The sequence below is a fragment of the Sarcophilus harrisii genome, chromosome 1, assembly GCF_902635505.1.
Source record: "Sarcophilus harrisii chromosome 1, mSarHar1.11, whole genome shotgun sequence".
Classification (NCBI taxonomy): domain Eukaryota; kingdom Metazoa; phylum Chordata; class Mammalia; order Dasyuromorphia; family Dasyuridae; genus Sarcophilus; species Sarcophilus harrisii.
In genome coordinates, this window is record NC_045426.1 from 491,644,111 (window position 1) to 491,662,543 (window position 18,433).

An 18,433-nucleotide genomic window follows, 5' to 3' on the forward strand; every position below is an offset into this window, starting at 1 on the left:
CTGCCCTAGATCATTTGTGGGTACTGCATTTTAGGAAAAGCAACTATAAGCTGGAGTGGGATAATCAAAATGATGAAAGGCTTGAATATTATGCCATAAGAAGGAAATGGAATGTTTAGCCTGGAGGAGGGAAATCATCAGCTGCCTTCAAGTATTTGAAGGGTTGTTATATAGAAAGGCTTGATACTTTTTCTGCTCGACCCCAGTGGGTGACACTAGGAGAAAAAGGATGAAAGTTTCAGAGAGTTAAATTAAATATATTGGATGTAAGAGAAACATTTCCCTCCCCATTAGAGCTGTCTCAGAGTAGAGTAGAGTGGGTTGCCTCAGAAAGTAGCAGCTTCCTTTTCATTGAAGAAAAGGTTCAAGTAGAGACTGGATGACCACTTGCTGAGGTTGTTAAAGATAAGTACTTTTTGGATGAAACTTTTGACTTCCAACTCAGAATATGTACTTCTAAAAAGGACTTTTAAGTTATATTGAGGATAGTCAATTTATTGTTGCCTTTCTGGCAATCCAGGTCCTAGAACTCAGTCTCTGTATAGCCAGTGGCGCATTCAGAGATAAATAATGTTCCTCCTTTAGGGGGGTTGTGTGTAGCTAATGCAAGGCAACAGATATTTCATCAATTTGCCAAAAATCTTTTTGGTTTAAGCCATGATTCTTGTTTTTTAATTTGATTTTGTTTTATTTCTTTCCTCAAGTTTTTTAAATTGTTTTTTTTTGGAGGTAGTGTTTTCTTTTCCTTCAGTTCTACTGACTTTTCAAAACCTTACTGGTGTCTCTTGGAGTATCTAAGCCAGCAGGAGTTTGCTTTGTTTATTTCACAAGAGAAAATCAAGAACAAATATTTGCAATTTCATTGACCTTACATACCAAGGACCTGTGCCTCTAGCTGTGCCAGTTGCTGTTTTGCCCAAAGCACAGTTTCCTTTCTTAAAGGAGCTGATCCATTCTTAGTGTCGACATCTATGCTGTATCCTTCCTGCCACAACAACACACTTGGCTGTTTGTGTTTCAAACTTGTATCTTATCTGCAGCAACCCATGTCAGCTAGAACCAGACACTTAATGCTGAAGCCTTTTCCTGGAAGAAATTTAGCAACAGGCTGACCCTTCTTGAAACATTAGAGAAAGTTTTGGCCCCAAAGCAGGATTCTTTCCCCCCCACTTTGTTTCCTTTTGAGTTTAGATTTTAGACATCTCTTTATTCCAGTGTTTCCAGGAGCCAGGGAATCTCTCACAGATGATTTGTGTTTTAATTTTGCCTTGTAATAGGGGAGGAAATTTCTGCCTTTCAAGGTTCAGCAACTTAAACAAAGGCAGGTATGATCCTGTATGGGGGTATGAGAAGATGATGTGTCTACACGTGCAATCCAGACCTTCATGTTGGACAGTTTCCGATAACTGACACTCAGTGTTCAATTACCTGAAATTAATGCCTTTTGCTGGAATAGCTTCATTTGTTTGCATCGGTTATGAAAATGACTCTAGGAGTTTTAATCACCAGATGGAAACTCATTTGTAAGTGACAGATGATGAGATGTAGCATCAGTAACCTGTATCCTGGACTGTTGGGGGACAGAGTGAGGAAAAATGCTTTTCTTGTTTGGGACGAAGATTATAGCATGTAACAAGCTGTAAATCACACAGAAAAGGCATTTCCTAGTAGTGCCATCATTGAATCAAAGAAAATTTCTTCTTAGTCCTTGAAAGATTCCTGGAAACTGGGTGTACAGGAAATGTCAGATTAATGGTTTAAGCAGCCATTGTGAGGCTGGAGAGATGACTTTTCATCACTCTTCATTTGGCTTCTGTCCTGTGAGACTATCATTTCTTCTGCTTTGGTTGGGCGGAGATGTTGTATACATTTGTCAAAAGAAGCTTTCTTGGTCAAACCAAAGGAATAACACTTGGTCATTAAAAAAAACATTTGGCACCAGTTTATGGCTTTCATTTTTAACCTATTTGAAAGAGAAAGAATAGTCCACTTATTTAAAGAAATTTTTGCTCCCAGAATAATCACAGATTTATCGCTGAAAGAGTTCTCAGAGGCCTTCCATTCATTTTGCTGCTAAAGAAATTGAAGCTTGGGGAATTCAGAGGCTACTGGTATTATTAAGATTTAGAAGTGAGATTGGAGACTAGGGTCTCTGATTCCTGAACCACTGAGTGCTCTTTCTATTGTACTATATCGTCTCCCCAAAGTCTGCCTAGAGGTAGCTGGGTGATAGAGTGAATTGAGCACTTGGCCTGGAGTGAGGAAGACATAGCAGATATTTACTAACTGTGAATCTGGATGCATTATCTAGATTCCCTTAATATAGAATGAGGAAAATAATAGTACCCACTTCCTAGAATTTTTGTGAGTGTCAAATGAGATACTATTTGGGAAGTATTTAGTACAGTTTCTGGCACATAGTAAGTGCTATATGCATGTGTGTTTCCTTTTTTTATAAAATATCATACCTATTCCTGGAGGAGATGGTATGGAAAGTGCCCTCACTTAAAATCAAGGAGTGTGGAATACTACTTCGTAGGATATAGGTAGGGCCCTGGGAAGCCTGGCATAAGGTTACTGGGAATCATGCTAAGGTTCCCAATACAAAAGGAGCAGAGGTGGGGCAAGGAGGGAGCTCTCCCCTTCCCATTTCATCAAATTCTTGCTATTTTAATTACTTATCCCTGCCAACTTAGTGCTAAACTCTTGTTTCTACGCTGGACTGCAAGTTTTGCCAGCACCTTTAAAATTCAATACCTTGCTTGGAATTTGCTGCGCCTTCCTCCCAAATTTAACTCTGGTTAACATTCAAAATCTCTTCTTTCTTGTGACTTGGAATACTGTCAGTTTTCATCTCTTATCATTCTCCCCTATGGATGCAGTAGTGCTAAGAGCATCAGTCAGAAATCTAAAAGGAAAATTAAATAGGAGTCTGGTGTAGTTTTCTTTTTCTCTTCTTCCCTCCCTCTTTCCCTCCTTGTCTCTTTTCCTCCTTTCCTCTTTCCTTCCCTCCTTCTTTCCCTCCCTCTCTCTTTCCCTCCCTCTGTTCTTCCTTTCTTCCCTCCCCTCCCTTCCTGAAAAGAGTGAGGTAGGTCCTTGCCTGACTTCTTTTTCTTTGGATGCAAAAACACATCTCACATAACCTGTCAATTACTGTCAAATCATCACTCTTAATTTCTGTGGTCTCTCTCTGCAGGCCCTGCTGCTAATTAGTCATGCCTCTTATGATTGACATGCTTCTTAGTAATGAATTGTGAATTTTTTCCCCCCAGGGCCAAGGTTCTGGCATGGCTTCCTGCTTCAATGCTGTTTGTGGGGATAATCTACGCAGGTTCTAGGGCATTATCTAGATTGGTAAGTAATGAAAAAACAAGACCCATTGAGCCAATGTATTATTCTCCCTTAAAAATAACTTGTTTTTTTTTTAAACTTTATTTCAAGTGTTTGAAACAATACTATAATACTCAGATAGTTTTTGTTAATCATGATGTTTCACATGCAGATATAAGTATATAACTAATTTTCTTAGATTATTCCTTTAAGGGCTTTTAGTTTTATAAGAAAATATTTTTGATGTTTTGTAGTTTTGAAACTTAAATTTGGTGCATAAAAAGGGAGGTTTAATTCTTTAAAATAACATTAAATCATATCGGTTAAATTTTTACCAAATAGCTGTTTCATGGGAAGAAGCCTAGAGTAGGAGGCTATGCCATCATGAACTTGGAGAAGTCATTCTATTTTAGCTTTCTCACATGGAAAATGAAAATGAAAGATTAGGTCATCTTTAAGTTTCCTTCTGGTTCTGATTATATATGGTTAAAGTTCCTTTCCAATGACCGTATATATGGTCATTTAAGTGACTTTAAAATGAAGACTAATCACTTTTGAATGTACATCTGTGATGCTTGGCTCAAAGTCATATTTTGTGTTGTGTGTCCTTTTTTTGCATAGTTTGCTAGAGATCCCTGGAGTTATGGGTTCTCTACTGGTTTATCTGGTTTTAATAATAATAGTGATAACAATAATAATGTGATAATGTCTCATCTAGGAGGTGATCATAGGAGGGTTAGGTATTCCATTAAGTAAATTTTTAGCTATTTAAGCTTACATCTTTTAATTTCCAAGCTTACTATTGAAATAATTTTGAATTTAGAAATCCTACTAAAATAGTACATATTACTTAGCTCTCTTCAAAGAGTCAGAAAATGTAGTGGATAGAGAGCTGGTCTTGAAAGCCAAGACTTTCTCTGATGATGAGGATTGGTGAGGATCAGTCGGGTCTTGGGGAAAAAATTTCAGGGAGAAGGGTGGTTCTCAGGCAAGGCAGATTTTACTACAAGAAGTAATACTGGCTTAGTCCTTAATGGATCAGCAGCAAGCTAGAGAAAGAGTCACATATTTATATACATTTCTGGGCCAGGTATTACCGGCTGAATTAGTTCTTATGGGACAGTTTGCCATAAAGAACAGAGAAACAGGTTGCTGTTGCCCATCCAACCCAATGCAGGAGGTTTGGATTATGCTATGTGTTTCAAAGATCTCGGCAAACAAGGTCAGTCACATTGCCCTGTGGGGGAATTTTGTGTTGAAGGGCAAGAGTATAAGGCAAGGGCTAAAGCCAATGGCATTATCTGACACATACTGGCTATGTGACCCCCAACTCTTAACCTCTCGGTGTCCTAGGCAACTCTCATAAAGTTTTAAGTTATAGAGAAGATGCTGACTGGCATAGGAAGGATTTTCCTCATCTGGGAGTTTTCTATATCAATAAAATAAATGACAGGTCCACTCCCTATCTCTTAAGCAGAGAATACTAAACCTAATTTAATCTTTTCTTGATTATGCAGAACCTTCCTTATGAAGTGGTTGTTGCAGTGGTTCTCAAACTTTTTTTCTCAGTATCTTTATACTATTAAATATTGGACAATATTTTATATATATATGGACTATATATATATATATAGAGAGAGTATATATATATATATACATATATATATACTATAAATTTTGGACAGATCCAAAGAGTTTTTGTTTATATGAGACATGTTTATATATATTTGTTAAACTAGAAATAAAAACTAATTTTGAATTTGCAGACCCTCTGAAAGGGTTGCAGGATTTTCTGGTTGCAGAATTCATTTGAGAATGAGTTATTGAACCATGTTGCATCACTGTGAAGCCCTCTGGGATTATTGGGTAATGCTTTATTGTCTGTCACTAAATGGCCTCAGGCTGCCATGTTTGTATATTAGTAGTTCTTTTTTCTCTTTCCACCACCCAAACTGAATTCAAGAATGACGAGTGGAGGAAGCCACATGCTTCCCTGTGCTGAGGATTCAGTGGGACCACCCTAGGCCGCGACTAAGGCAATGAGGAAGAAATGTGGCTCATGCTTGATATATTTATGGAAGATAATGTAGATAAAATACCTGGTGTGAAGTTTGCAAACCAATTATATAGAATAATCAACATTTTAAACAATGAGTTGCCTCTTTCTCTTAAGAGAAAAAGAACTTACAAGTTTTGCATGTAGCTAAAGCTCAAACTTCTAATTGGAGAAGCTCACAGAGGGATTTAAACTTCCCAGTGTGATGTGCTTTCTCAACTACAAATTCCAAAGTTCTTTGTGCACAGATAAGGGACAGAGTATTATTTAACTTGGAATGTTAACTTTGCAAGAAAATTTGGAGGCTTTAACATTAGTAATATATTTGTCCTGGTAGCCATGAGATGAACAGGAAGAAAACAGAGAAAGGGTTAGTGCCACTAGAAAGGTGAGGAACATTTTTCATCCATCTCTACCAAAGAAGATTAAAACTAGAAGTTATAGAGAAGATGTTAGAGTTTCCTGGAGGAAACTTTGAGGAGTTAAGTATGTGTTAGGTGAGGGACTTAAACACAGGGTTTGACTCTTAAGGCCTGTTCTCTAGCCATTATGTTGCACTTGTGACAATAGAAATGTATATTGTAAATGTATAGTAAATTTTCTCTCAAATGTTAAAACTTTCCAAAAAGATAAGTAAAGTGAAGAAATTTGTAATCATTTAAATTTAATAATATTTAAAATAAAATTTAAAAATAATTAAACATTTTTTAAAATTTTGAATTTTTTAGGAAATTTTAAAATAATTTTAAAAATATTGAAGGGGAAAAGTATCTGAAGAAATATATTCTTTTTTTTATTTTTTTATTTTTTTATTTAATAGCCTTTAATTTACAGGATATATACATGGGTAACTTTATAGCATTAACAACTGCCAAACCTCTTGTTCCAATTTTTCACCTCTTACCCCCACCCCCCCCTAAATGGCAGGATGACCAGTAGATGTTAAATATATTAAAATATAACTTAGATACACAATAAGTATACATGACCAAAACATTAATTTTGCTGTACAAAAAGAATCAGACTCTGAATTATTGTACAATTAGCTTGTGAAGGAAATCAAAGATGCAGGTGTGCATAAATATAGGGACTGGGAATTCAATGTAATGGTTTTTAGTCATCTCCCAGAGTTCTTTTTCTGGGTATAGCTAGTTCAGTTCATTACTGCTCCATTAGAAATGATTTGGTTGATCTTGTTGCTGAGGATGGCCTGATCCATCAGGACTGGTCATCATCTAGTATTGTTGTTGAAGTATATAATGATCTCCTGGTCCTGCTCATTTCACTTAGCATCAGTTCGTGTAAGTCTCCCCAGGCCTTTCTGAAATCATCCTGTTGGTCATTTCTTACAGAACAGTAATATTCCATAATTTTCATATACCACAATTTATTCAGCCATTCTCCAACTGATGGGCATCCATTCAGTTTCCAGTTTCTAGCCACTACAAAAAGGGCTGCCACAAACATTCGTGCACATACAGGTCCCTTTCCCTTCTTTATAATCTCTTTGGGATATAATCCCAGTAGTAATGAAGAAATATATTCTTAAAGAGTAGGAAGAAAATGCAAGAAATCATAAGAAATGCCTAAGTGGATAACAGTCAGAAAACCAAAGTATATGTGAGGCATTTAGGAGTTTTCTTATACACTTAGACATTAGACTATGAAGTACCTATTTAGATAATCTATCCATGAAGTGAAGATGTTTCTTAGTTTAACATGATAGAAATATGGGGCTTTGGTCATTGGATCCAGGGGAGCTAAGAGAATATAGGAAACTTCAACAAATTGGCTGGCTAACGGTTAGACACGCACAGCCTTTAAAAAGCAAGTCAGCTCTGGGGAGAAAGCATTCCATCTCTGTCATTATTATTATTATTATAAATTATCTCCTTTTTTGCCTTTTGGTGAGTATAGCAAGGATACTTCTTTACAAAAGGAAAAATAAAAATTATTATATTATGAAAGGAATGAGAAGAACTGAATGCAGCCAAGAAATTATGGGAACAATAATAGCAAAATTCACCAAAATATCAAGGAGAATTTGGAAATGTTAATATTGTAACCAAAAACAGAATCAATACAGTGCAATACAAAGTGGGCAGTAATATGATCTTAGAGTTATTCAACTGAAGAAAAGACCAGGAAACAATGCATTAGAAAATGATGGTCTTGGAGAATGGATCAAGATCCCCAAACTCCAGATTTGTTGGGACACTGGAAAACATTGACAAAATGATAATTTCATAGTTGAAATGAATTGAGGCAAATTGAGAAATGATTAGCTTCTTTGCTTTAGGCAGAAAGAGAGAGAGCTCCAGCAGATGTCTGGACAATTAGAAGTCCTCCATCGCTACTATAGTATGCCTTTGTGTCAAGTTTGTGATCTGTTTTCTGAACTCCTCATCTGTTTCTTTTTTCCATCAGGGTGGTCTGTCTATTCAGATGACAATATTACATCTGTTTCTGCCTCTGTTGATCTTTGCCCATTTGCTGTCCACTGTACTTCTTCCCTCTGATTTCTGGATTTCCTCACATAAATATAACTCCATCTGCTGTTCTATTCTATTCCTCCTTATCTCATTCTATTAAAAAAAACCTATCCTATTTCTCTTGAATAAAATGTTTTCCAATTTATCCATTTTCAAAATTCAGGTTTGTGGTTTAAACTAATTACGTATTCTGTCAAAAAATGTTTTGTTTTGTTTTGTTTTTTATTTATCTCCTTTGAAGACAGATAGAAAGTAGCACAGTGAATTGAACTATTTATAAGATGTTATGTTGGTCTGTTAGGAAAAACAACTTAAAAAAGCTAAGCATTGAATAAATAATACAATCTAGATAGTATATTATAGACAATATTGGGCTTTTAAACACTTGCTATACCAGTGACTCATTATGTGTACAGACACTTCCCATCCTACCTTATACCTTACTCACATCTGAGACCTTTGATATTGCAGCTTTCATGAAAAAAATGTGGGTCTTGGAGACACTGTGAGAATTTTTAAGTAGAAGCCAGGAGTAAGCTGTTCCTAGGGAAAGCAAATGTGGCATCATGTAGCTGATGTCAGAGCCTAGATTTCCAGGCAAGGCCAGGATGGCGAGGAGCAGGGTCCAAAGTATCTTCTCACAAAATAACATCTTCCCCTGTAACTATCTGAATTCTTCACTTTTCTACCTTGCTAAATCCAAATTTCTACCTATTAGATATTCTTATAGATTGACAAGTATCCTCTTTTAAAAATAAAAATATGAAAAATAAAAAATCTTAGCTATAAATCAGTTCTAGATATGGGTTTAGGGGATTCCTGATAAGACAATTCCCTCTAATAATGCAAATTGACGCACTCTTTGCAACAGTGGTCTTAGAGAAGAGTCAGGACATTGAGAAGTTAAGGGACTCACCAAACTCACCCAGCAATTATGTACCTGAAGAGAGACTTGAACCAGCCTACTATCCTGTCTTATAGATGTTGTCAAGCAAATTAATTCACAGAGCTGTCTTAGTGAAATGTATAAAGGGGCTATCCTGGAGTAACAAATCCTTCTTCTGACATAGCCATAACTGGGAAAGTCTTTTACCTTGGCAAAACTCCCCTTCCCCCAGGCACCTTTCTAAAACTTTAAATCTCAGAAAGATTCCTTACTTGAAGCAGAAGATCTCTTTGTATCTGTGAAATCATAACTGAGTCTTCCTAACCATTAGTTTTTTTCCCCCAAGAGGGAAATAAAATAGATCATTTTGATATGTATAACACTTTAGTGCTTTTCAAATCTTAAAATACCATATATTATTATTATGATGATATGTAGTGCTTTTCAAATCTTAAAACACCATATATTATTATTATTATGATATGAAGTCTTATTTACATGTAATTGTCCTGGCCTGACAATGGCTACCTAGTAAACTTTATTATAACAATCTATATGTTCAGAGACTTTTTTCTTCCTTTTTTGATTCTACAATTGTTTTGTGGATGGAGATACCATGGCAGAGTGAATTCATGTCAGACTTTTGAGACAAGAAGTCCTGGGTCCACATTTTGCTTCAGAAAATTCATTTTGGTGACCATGGGTAATCTCATTTGTTAAATGGAGGTAATAATTCCCATTGTACTCCTTTGCAGTATTGTTTGGAAGCTCAGTTGAGAATGTGTGATAAAGCACTTTGCGCACTTACTAAATGTCAGCAACGATGGTGATGATGGTAAGCAGTGTTATAGTACTGTAGATTTTCCCAATATTTTAAATGTGTTTTTTTTTTCAAAACAATGTGTCATTTAATCCTTGAAACAAGTGATAAGGTTGATCGTATAAGTATTCTCTTTCCTGATTTGACAACTGATGATTGAAGTGCACAGAATATACAAAGAAATTAAGCAGCTTATCTAAGGTGACAAATGATTAGCATGGACTAAACCCCAGATTTCCTAACCCTACTCATTCACTCACACTCATTCAGATTTTACTCATTAGAACTGCAAGCAGTCACACAGAATCCGCTCTTTGAGGGTAGCACCCCATAGAGGCAAAGTTGAGCTATGTCGGCTCAATCTCTTTCTGGACTGTTGTAGTTCACTCTACAGAAAGATACCCTAATTTTTTTCATTGTTTTTTTTTTTTAAACAAACAAAATCGTTGTTTGTTTACTACACAGATACCATAATCTTGCATCTTTTTGGATTTTTCTGATTCTTTTAAAGGCAATTAAAATGAATAGATAACATCAGGTATGGGACTTTAGTTGGCTTGAAAATGGCTATTAGCATGATTGGTCAGTTCATTCGAGGAATTAGGTAGAGATCATGGACGAAGTACTCTGTATCCGTGGGTGTGTCAGTATGTGTTTGACAGGTACCCAACAGGGTGCATTCATTTCACAATTTACATAATAGGTGCTTAAAAATAAATGGTTATTAATAGGGCCTTGAAACATTGCTCTGATATCTTGACACCAGATATCAGAACTTATCAGAATGACATCAGAACAAAAACCCATGGAGCAGAATTGAATTAGTAAGTTTCCAAGTGCATTTTTTTCAGTGGTATTTACCAACTTTTCTCCCTTTAAAATTCACAACTGACTTACCTACAACATTAATTAAAGGAATCGTTATTCTAGTGATGTTATTGGTTGTTGGAATGTCTTGTAATAAAGAGAGGAGCTCTAACTTGCTCCTTTGTCTAGACCTCTGACTCTTGAAGCCAGGTCTAATTCATGTTAATAATTTGTCTCTTTAACCCTAAAGTCCCTCTGCTGCTATAAACCACAGGTGCCTGATGCAACAGTTAGGACTGCTGAAGAGGAAAAGATTTCTCTCCAGGTACCTGGAGTCATAAAGCACAGCTCCCCCAGCCTCCTGCACTTAACAGGCTCACAGAGATGAACATCATCCCGAGACAGCTGGCAGGAAGTACAGGAAGCACTACTTTTATGGGGATGGATTTCCAAGAGTTATTGGTTATCCGAGTCCAAGTGACATTTTCCAGCAACGTTGAGTCTTCCGATGGTTTTCCTTCAAGGATTTAGCTTAGGGGATCATATTCTTCAGTGGCTATTCTGAAATTTGAGCAGGTTGCTAATAAGAACCCAGACTCCCATTGTATAAGAATCAGGTGATGCCACTGTAACTTTGGATACTCACACCAGAGGGCTTTTCTGCTCCAGGAAGATAAGGTCAGGACTTAGCAGGGTATTGCAAGTCTGAATTGTTGACTGGAAGGTTGGCTGTTCCACTTATCCTTTGATTTTGCTCTCCTAGCTTCAGAATCTGACTTTCTTCTCTCTCTTCCCTCTCGCTCCTCCTCCTCTTCATTTTTCTTTCCTCTTCCTCCCTCTCCTTTCCTCTCCCTCTATTTCTTTCTCTCCCTCATCTCCCTCCCTCTTTCCTTCCCTCTCTACTTCCTTCCCTCCTCCTCCTTCCCTTCCCTTTTCCTCTCTCCCTCCCTCTCCCCTTCTCTTCCTCCCACTCTCCTCCTTTCCCCTCTCTCTCTCCCTCCCCTTCTCTTTCCTCCCCCTTTCTCCTTCTCTCCCTTCCTCTCTTTATTAATTTCTTTCTCACTCTCTAGCACCAAACTCATTTAACAAATGAAGCAGGGCAATCTGTGTGAGAATCCACAGAAAGGATGAAACCCATGTGGAGTTAGTTAACTTAGCTGGGCAAACTGGAGCCAGTTTTGGCTCCAGGGCACTTAAAAAAATGGCTCCTAAAACTAATGCTGCCTAATGCAGGTTGGCTCCACTAAGGATAAGTATGTAAATTTTGGTGTCAAATTCTCTTGAATATTATTTTCCATTGTGTTTCTCCTGTGGAGGTGGTGTGGTGCTGGGCTCAAGATACTCATAACAGAAAGTCCTAGTTGAAGTTGTTGGGTGGGGATGGGGATAGGGGGCTCAGTCAGTGGAATTAAGCCTGTTTTTACATAGTCAGCTAGTCTTTCCTTTTCAGAGAAGTACTCAAGAAAGCCGTTGGCTTTTAAGCTATCTTCTTACATTATATAAAAATGTTGAATATTTAATACAACCGTTATAAAATGATGGCAGACAGTTATTAAAAATAGATTTGTGTTGAATTTTATTAAGGACTAGAGGAAGGAAAAGATAGTTGAGACCAAAGTTACAGAACCTCAGACTTGGAAAGGACCTCAGAAAGCATCTGATCCAACCCATATTTGACTAATAATGGCTTTTGTAACAAAATCCCCAATAACTGGAATGTACAGAGGATGTGAAATCAAAAGGCCTGATTTTGAAGTCCTAACTCACAAACTTCCTAAGAGTGTGACTTATAAAAAAGTTATTGCTCAATGGACCTCAGTTTCTTGACCTGTAAAAAAGAGATTATTATAAAATTAAAAAATCATGAAAACCAGGAACTAGAGATGATAAAATATGATAGAGATTATTTGGGTAAAAGTCAAAAAAGGCAGAAGCAGAAGTGATTTAGTCATTGGGTTATACTTGATGTTTATTTGGACTGAAAGAGGAAATAGATGAGTTTGGAAAACATTATAGGCTCAGTACAGACATTATAGAGTAGTGATGAGGACTTCAATTATCTGGACATTTGTTGAAACTCTTTCTTCCAAAAGTAGAATGACCAGTATCTTCTTTATTTGCTTTATTGATAATTTTATCCTTCAAGGGGGGAAAGATCCAGTAAGAGACAATTTTGGTGGGTGTGAAAATGATAGGTACTGTGGTGGTGGTGGTGGGAGTAGGGGTAGGGGAATGTAACCACTACATCCTAGAACTTATGATTATAAATCTGCATATAGTCTGATGTGCAGGTTAGATTTGGGGAAAGCAGATTTCAGAGTTCAGAGGAAAGATAGGAAAGATAAAATGCTTTAGGTGAAGTTAGTAAAGAAGCAAGATATAAATGTAAGATCATTTTTTCCCCCTTGAAAACATAAAAGGAAACAATTCCATTGAAGAAGGAAAATCAGGTTTGTCCCAAGAGATCAATTTGGATGCATGGGAAAGTAATCATATAACTTACATTTGAAAAAGAAATAGACACAAAATAGAAATAAATCTAGATAATAGTCAATGAATATGAATGCTAATGTCATGTCAAAATAATGTCAGCAATGCTAAAACTCAGAATGAACTGAGACTGGCAAGAGAAGTTAAGGACCACAAAAGGTTTTTTTTTTTTTGGTTTGTTTTAGACAAATTAGAAGGAAGAAGAACATCTAAAAGGACTAGATATAGGTGGAATTTTTGCTTAGAGCAAATAGGAGGAGAGTTGCTCAGTTATTTGACTTTTCATTTTTATATTTGGTTATTGAATTTTTTCATTTGTTAGGCATTTATATTTTTCAACTCACTTTTCCCTACTTCCCACTGAAAAAGAAAAAGAAAGGAAAAAAATCCTCCTATTAGCAAAAATAATATAGTCAAGTAAACTAATTTGGATATTGGCATAGTCAAACTGTAAATTTCCTTCAGTATCCTGAGTACCTTACCTCTATGAGGAGATAGATAGCATTATTCATCATCAATCCTGTGGAATCACTGCTGTCCATTAAAAGTCTTTCAAAATGGCTCATTTTTTACAACATTGATATTCTAGTATAAATTGTTCTGCTTTTGCTTATTTTATTTTGTATCACTTCATACAAGTCTTTCTATGTTTGTCTGAAAATGGCTTCCTTTTAGCATAATGATATTGTATTGTATTCATATGTTAGTCTGTTGAGTATTTCCTACCACTTAGTTTTGAGATCATTGATAAGAGAAAGAAAAATATAGAAAGAGAAACAGAGACAGAGAAAGGAGAAAGGGAAGGGGAGAAGGACAGACAGAGGGAGGGAGGGAAAGAAGAAAGGGAGGGAGTGAAGAAATACTCAAATCTCATTGAGATTTGTTTCACTTGTATCTGCTGAGGAGAAGTAACAACCTTTAAACTGGGAATAACAGAACAAAATCGATTAATAGGGAAGTGATACTCAAGACAAAAAAGGAGAGATAGATAGTAAGCTTTCATTTATAAATGCAGATGTCTTATCCCTAAAAAACTATCATCAGATTCTGAGATAAGTAGATGTGATTATTTAAATCACTGTGCATGATATTTGAAAGATCATTGAAAACTGAAGGACAGAAAGTTTAGAATTGAAGAAAGGAAAATGTTCTCTTTCTTTTTAAAAGTGAGAATGGAATCTGAAAACTGTAGACCAATGAGCTTAAATTTAATTTCTGGGGAAGTTTTAGAACAGGACAGTAAAGAGATTGCTGATACAAAGAGCCAGCATAGATTGATCAAGAAGAATAGGTCATACCAGTCTAATCTTTTTTCTTTTTTTGATGGGATTATTAAAGTAGTAGATGAAGGGAATGCTTTGAATATAGCTCACCTAGATTTTAGCGAAGCTTTTTAAAAAATAGGTTTCTATCTATTTTTATAATATTTTTTGCTTTAATATCACCTAGATTTCTCCCTGTATAGCCTCCTCTTCCCAGGGCATAGTTCCTATTAACAAAGAAAGCTTTTTTTTTTTTTTAAAGAAAAAGAGGAAGATTAAGAAAAATCATTAAACAGATTGATCAATACATTAAAAAAAACCTTATTCCATGTTCCATATCTGTAGACTGCAAAGGAGTAGAAGTAAGTATCTTCTCATATCTTTTCTTTGGGGCCAACTTTGTTCTTTTCAATTTTGCAGTGTTCATTTTTTGATCATATATTTTTTGTTAAGTGATCCTATAAATAAATACTAAGTATATATGATGTATTTGATCCTTTCCTTTTTGTCAATAGGATATATATCTAACAGTGACATTTTTGGGTCAAGATACAGACTTTTAAGTTAATTTATATGTATAATTCCAAGTTAGCAAAGCTTTTGATAAAGTATGTTATACTGTTCCAGTGAAAGATAGAAATCTATGGATTAGATACCATCCACTCCCACCTGTTGAGAAATCAAACAATGATATCAATTATACATGTGAAATCATATAAAACATTTCCATATTAGCCAGATCACAAAATAAAAAGTAAGAAAAATAAAGTGAGAAAATGATACTTCAATTTGCATTGAAACTCCTTTAATTCTTTCTCTGGATGTAGATAACATTTTTTGTCCCGAGTCTTTTGGAATCATTTTGGATCATTGATTATGATAGCATTGTCTTTCACAGCTGATCAGTTGTAATATTGCTGTTACAATGTGTATAATAATCTCTTGGTTCTTCTCATTTCACTTTGTATCAATTCATAAAGATCTTTCCATGATTTTCTGAAACTATCCTTCTTGTCATTTCTTATAGCACTATTGTAATTCATTACAATTGCTTACCCCAATTTGTTCAGTTACTGCCTAATTCACTGGCATCCTTTTAATCTGTCATTTTTTTGCCAGCACAAAAATATTTTTGCACATGTAGATTCTTTTTATTTTTCTTTGATATATTTGGGATACATGCCTAGTAGTTGTATTGCTGGGTCAGTTTTACCCTTTGGGCAGAATCTCAAATTGCTCCCTAGAATGATTAGACCAGTTCACAACTCCACCAACAGTTGATTAGTATAACTATTTCCCCCCATCTATTTTAGCATTTATTATTTCTGATAGATGTGAGTTGGTAACTCCCAATTGCTTCAATTTATCCTTCTCTAATTAGTAATGATTTAGAGCATTTTTTTCATATAAGTATTAGATATCTTTGATTTCTTTTTCTGAGAACTGTTCATATCCCTTTACAATTTATCAATTGGAAAATGGTTTTTATTTTTTATAAATTTGACTCAGTTCCATATATATTTGAGGAAAAAAAGCCTTTATCAGAGAAACTTAATGTAAATTTTTTATATCACTTGTCTTATATCTTTTATCTGTCATATCTTATAGATTATATCACCTTCACCTATAGGGACTATTTTTTGCCTCTTTTTCTATTCCCAGTAAATTTCTGGCAAATAGAAGACACTTAATAAATGTTTATTAATTATTTTATCTGTTCTTATCAGAGTAACAGAAATAGTATGAGACTTCATTTTGATTTGTTTTTAGAAGTAGGACTGGAGGGTGGAGGGAGGCAAGCAAAGTGGTGGAATGGATAGAGCACTGGCTTTGGAGTCAGGAGGACCTGAATTCAAATTTCAGTTCAGACACTTGACATTTATTAGAGGTGTGATCCTAGGTAAGTCACCTAACCCCCATTATCTTGGGAAAAAAAGCAGGTCAGGAGACTGACTCTAATTCCTCTATTATCTGTTCATCACCTTCCTTTAGGCAGACTTTCTCTCTTTGATAGGGGACAGGAATAGATTCTTCCTGTATCCCAGTGCTGACAAATTATATAACCAGAATTTCTCTTACTTCCCAGCCAAACTGTCTAGATTTTATCATAAACATTGGGATGAGATCTCTGGTCACATAGCCAGTGAATTGAAATATAGGAGTATTAGAGTGCTTTAAATTACTGGAAGATATTTAGGAATGTGTTGGGATTCCTAAATTTAGGTTATTCCTTAACCTGGATTGTAGACTGAATACTTTCCTAACATGTTTTCTGTAAGAATTTCAACTGATAAGAGCTAGAATTGTATTTTAAACTTCTTTTTCTTAAAGTGATTTTTCTGTTTAGTGTTACCTTTAATAAGTTGAAATCTTTGACTTGAAACTGTACAAATTTTGTAGCTGATTTTGAGATTGATAAACCAAAGAAATAAAGATTTAATTTTATTTATTATTAATCAAAGCTCAGAAGAAAGATATAACATGGGGGACAGAAAGATGTTTTATTGTTAGGATTTGAGTTTTCCCTTTGACAGATAGTGACTATGTCACTGGGGGTAAATCAGTTAAACTCTCAGTGTTTTGGGCATAAATTACAAATGAGTTATTGATCTTCTTTGGTGGAGGCAATTTCCATTCTGGAAGTTTCACATACCAATGGCATCACAGGTCTGGATAAAAAAGGGGTGGGTGCTTAATAAGTAAGGTGATTTACTTAAAGAGCTAGCACTTAAACCTAGGAATTATTCTGACATTGATTCCAGTATCCTTTCCTGCCTGAAATGATTTAGCAAAATTTACATTAGTGGTAATAGCTACATAGTCTTTATAGGATTTTGAGTTTCAGAGTGACTGTAAATAATAATCTCCACAAATTACTTTAGAAGGAAGAGCAGATAAACTTGAATTTGCAGAATAACATATGACTCAGGTCTTTTCTTTACTAGTTGGTGAGAAAGAAAGCCTCCAATATAAATAAAAGCTTATGATATCTTGTCATAAACAAGGGTATATGGGTGTTGTGCTAGAAGATCCTTCATTTTTGTTTAACTTGTTGACTTTTTCTTAAGAATAAAAATCAAATACCTTATACTAGGAACACTGCTGGAAAATGTACTGATTTCTGATGGTCACTTTCTTACTTTTCTTTTCTTTTTTTCCAGTCCATTCCTGTGTTCTTTACATTACACAATGCATCGGAAGTTATTGTCTTTCTGTATCAGAAGTGCATTTCAAAAGAAGTAAGTAATTGTGCAAATGGGTTCTGCCTTAGACAGAAAAGAGGTTTATAAATGCAGTCAGGAATGCAGTGCTGTCCATGCTTTGGGTTAACTGTTCTGCCTTACACGTCTATAGTCACTAGTTTCAAGGATCAAGTTTTTAATCTTTTGGGAAATGAGAGTTTCATTGGAATGAAATGTTTTATTTACAGGGAGGGTTTGACTTGGCCCTTCCTCTCCTTCCGCCATTCTTGTTTAGGTTTAGGTTCTTATTCCTTCTTTTTATATATTTAACTTCATTACAAAAGTTAATACTAATTTAAAAGAGAATACGATGTTTATATGTGCCTGTGCACAAGGTGTGACACTTGTGAGATCAGTCTCTTTACTTTACACATGACATAGCTTGAGGATTGAGGTATTGTGATGATCATAGTCTGTCCAGCATGTGTCATTCCTTCATGGCTTTGGAAGAGATGTATTCCTTTTTTTCCCCCATAGGATTCTGACGTACCATTTAGCTTGAAGGGATTAATTGATCTACTTACCTACCTAACTTGCTATCTGCACAAAGAGAAGTGGGTAATTAATGTTATTTCTTGCATAGCAACATAGTTAATTCCTTTGCTCATTCCTTGTTCTATTTCTGAAGTCATCCGATTGAAAGATTATCTGAAAGCAAAGGGTTCCCTTCTGAAAATTAAAAGAATTTTTAGTCATTGGATTGATTTTATTGTCTTAAAAGATGAAATTTACCAACTCATGCCCTGAAAAAGCAGACCTATTACCTTTATGTGAATTGTAACTCAAGAATACTTTAAATTCACAGCCAAAATAAACATCAGAGCTCGGTTTCTTTCCCCTTTTAGCCAAACTTTTGTGGTGTTGGGTGTATTTATTGAGATATTGTGGTCCTATTGGTATGTTATACTCAGGGGACAGTTATGTAGATAATTATAGAATAACAAACAGCTTTACCTTAATAGCATATATTTTAGATTCCCTCTCCCCATGTGATATAAATTTCTCATTTCCCATTAATAGGTTTGTCTCTTTGTCACAAAACCTGTCC

At 35.4% G+C, this 18,433-nt stretch overlaps 1 protein-coding gene across 1 annotated transcript in view; it reads left to right on the forward strand.

The window, feature by feature from the left end:
• The window catches only part of TMEM241 (transmembrane protein 241), a 164,785-nt gene that overhangs the window by 29,589 nt on the left and 116,763 nt on the right, over positions 1 to 18,433 (forward strand). The window contains exons 4-5 of the mRNA XM_023496205.2: positions 3,273 to 3,354; positions 17,305 to 17,382. Of these exons, the coding sequence (XP_023351973.1) occupies positions 3,273 to 3,354; positions 17,305 to 17,382 (160 nt within the window). The remainder of the gene's footprint in view (positions 1 to 3,272; positions 3,355 to 17,304; positions 17,383 to 18,433) is intronic.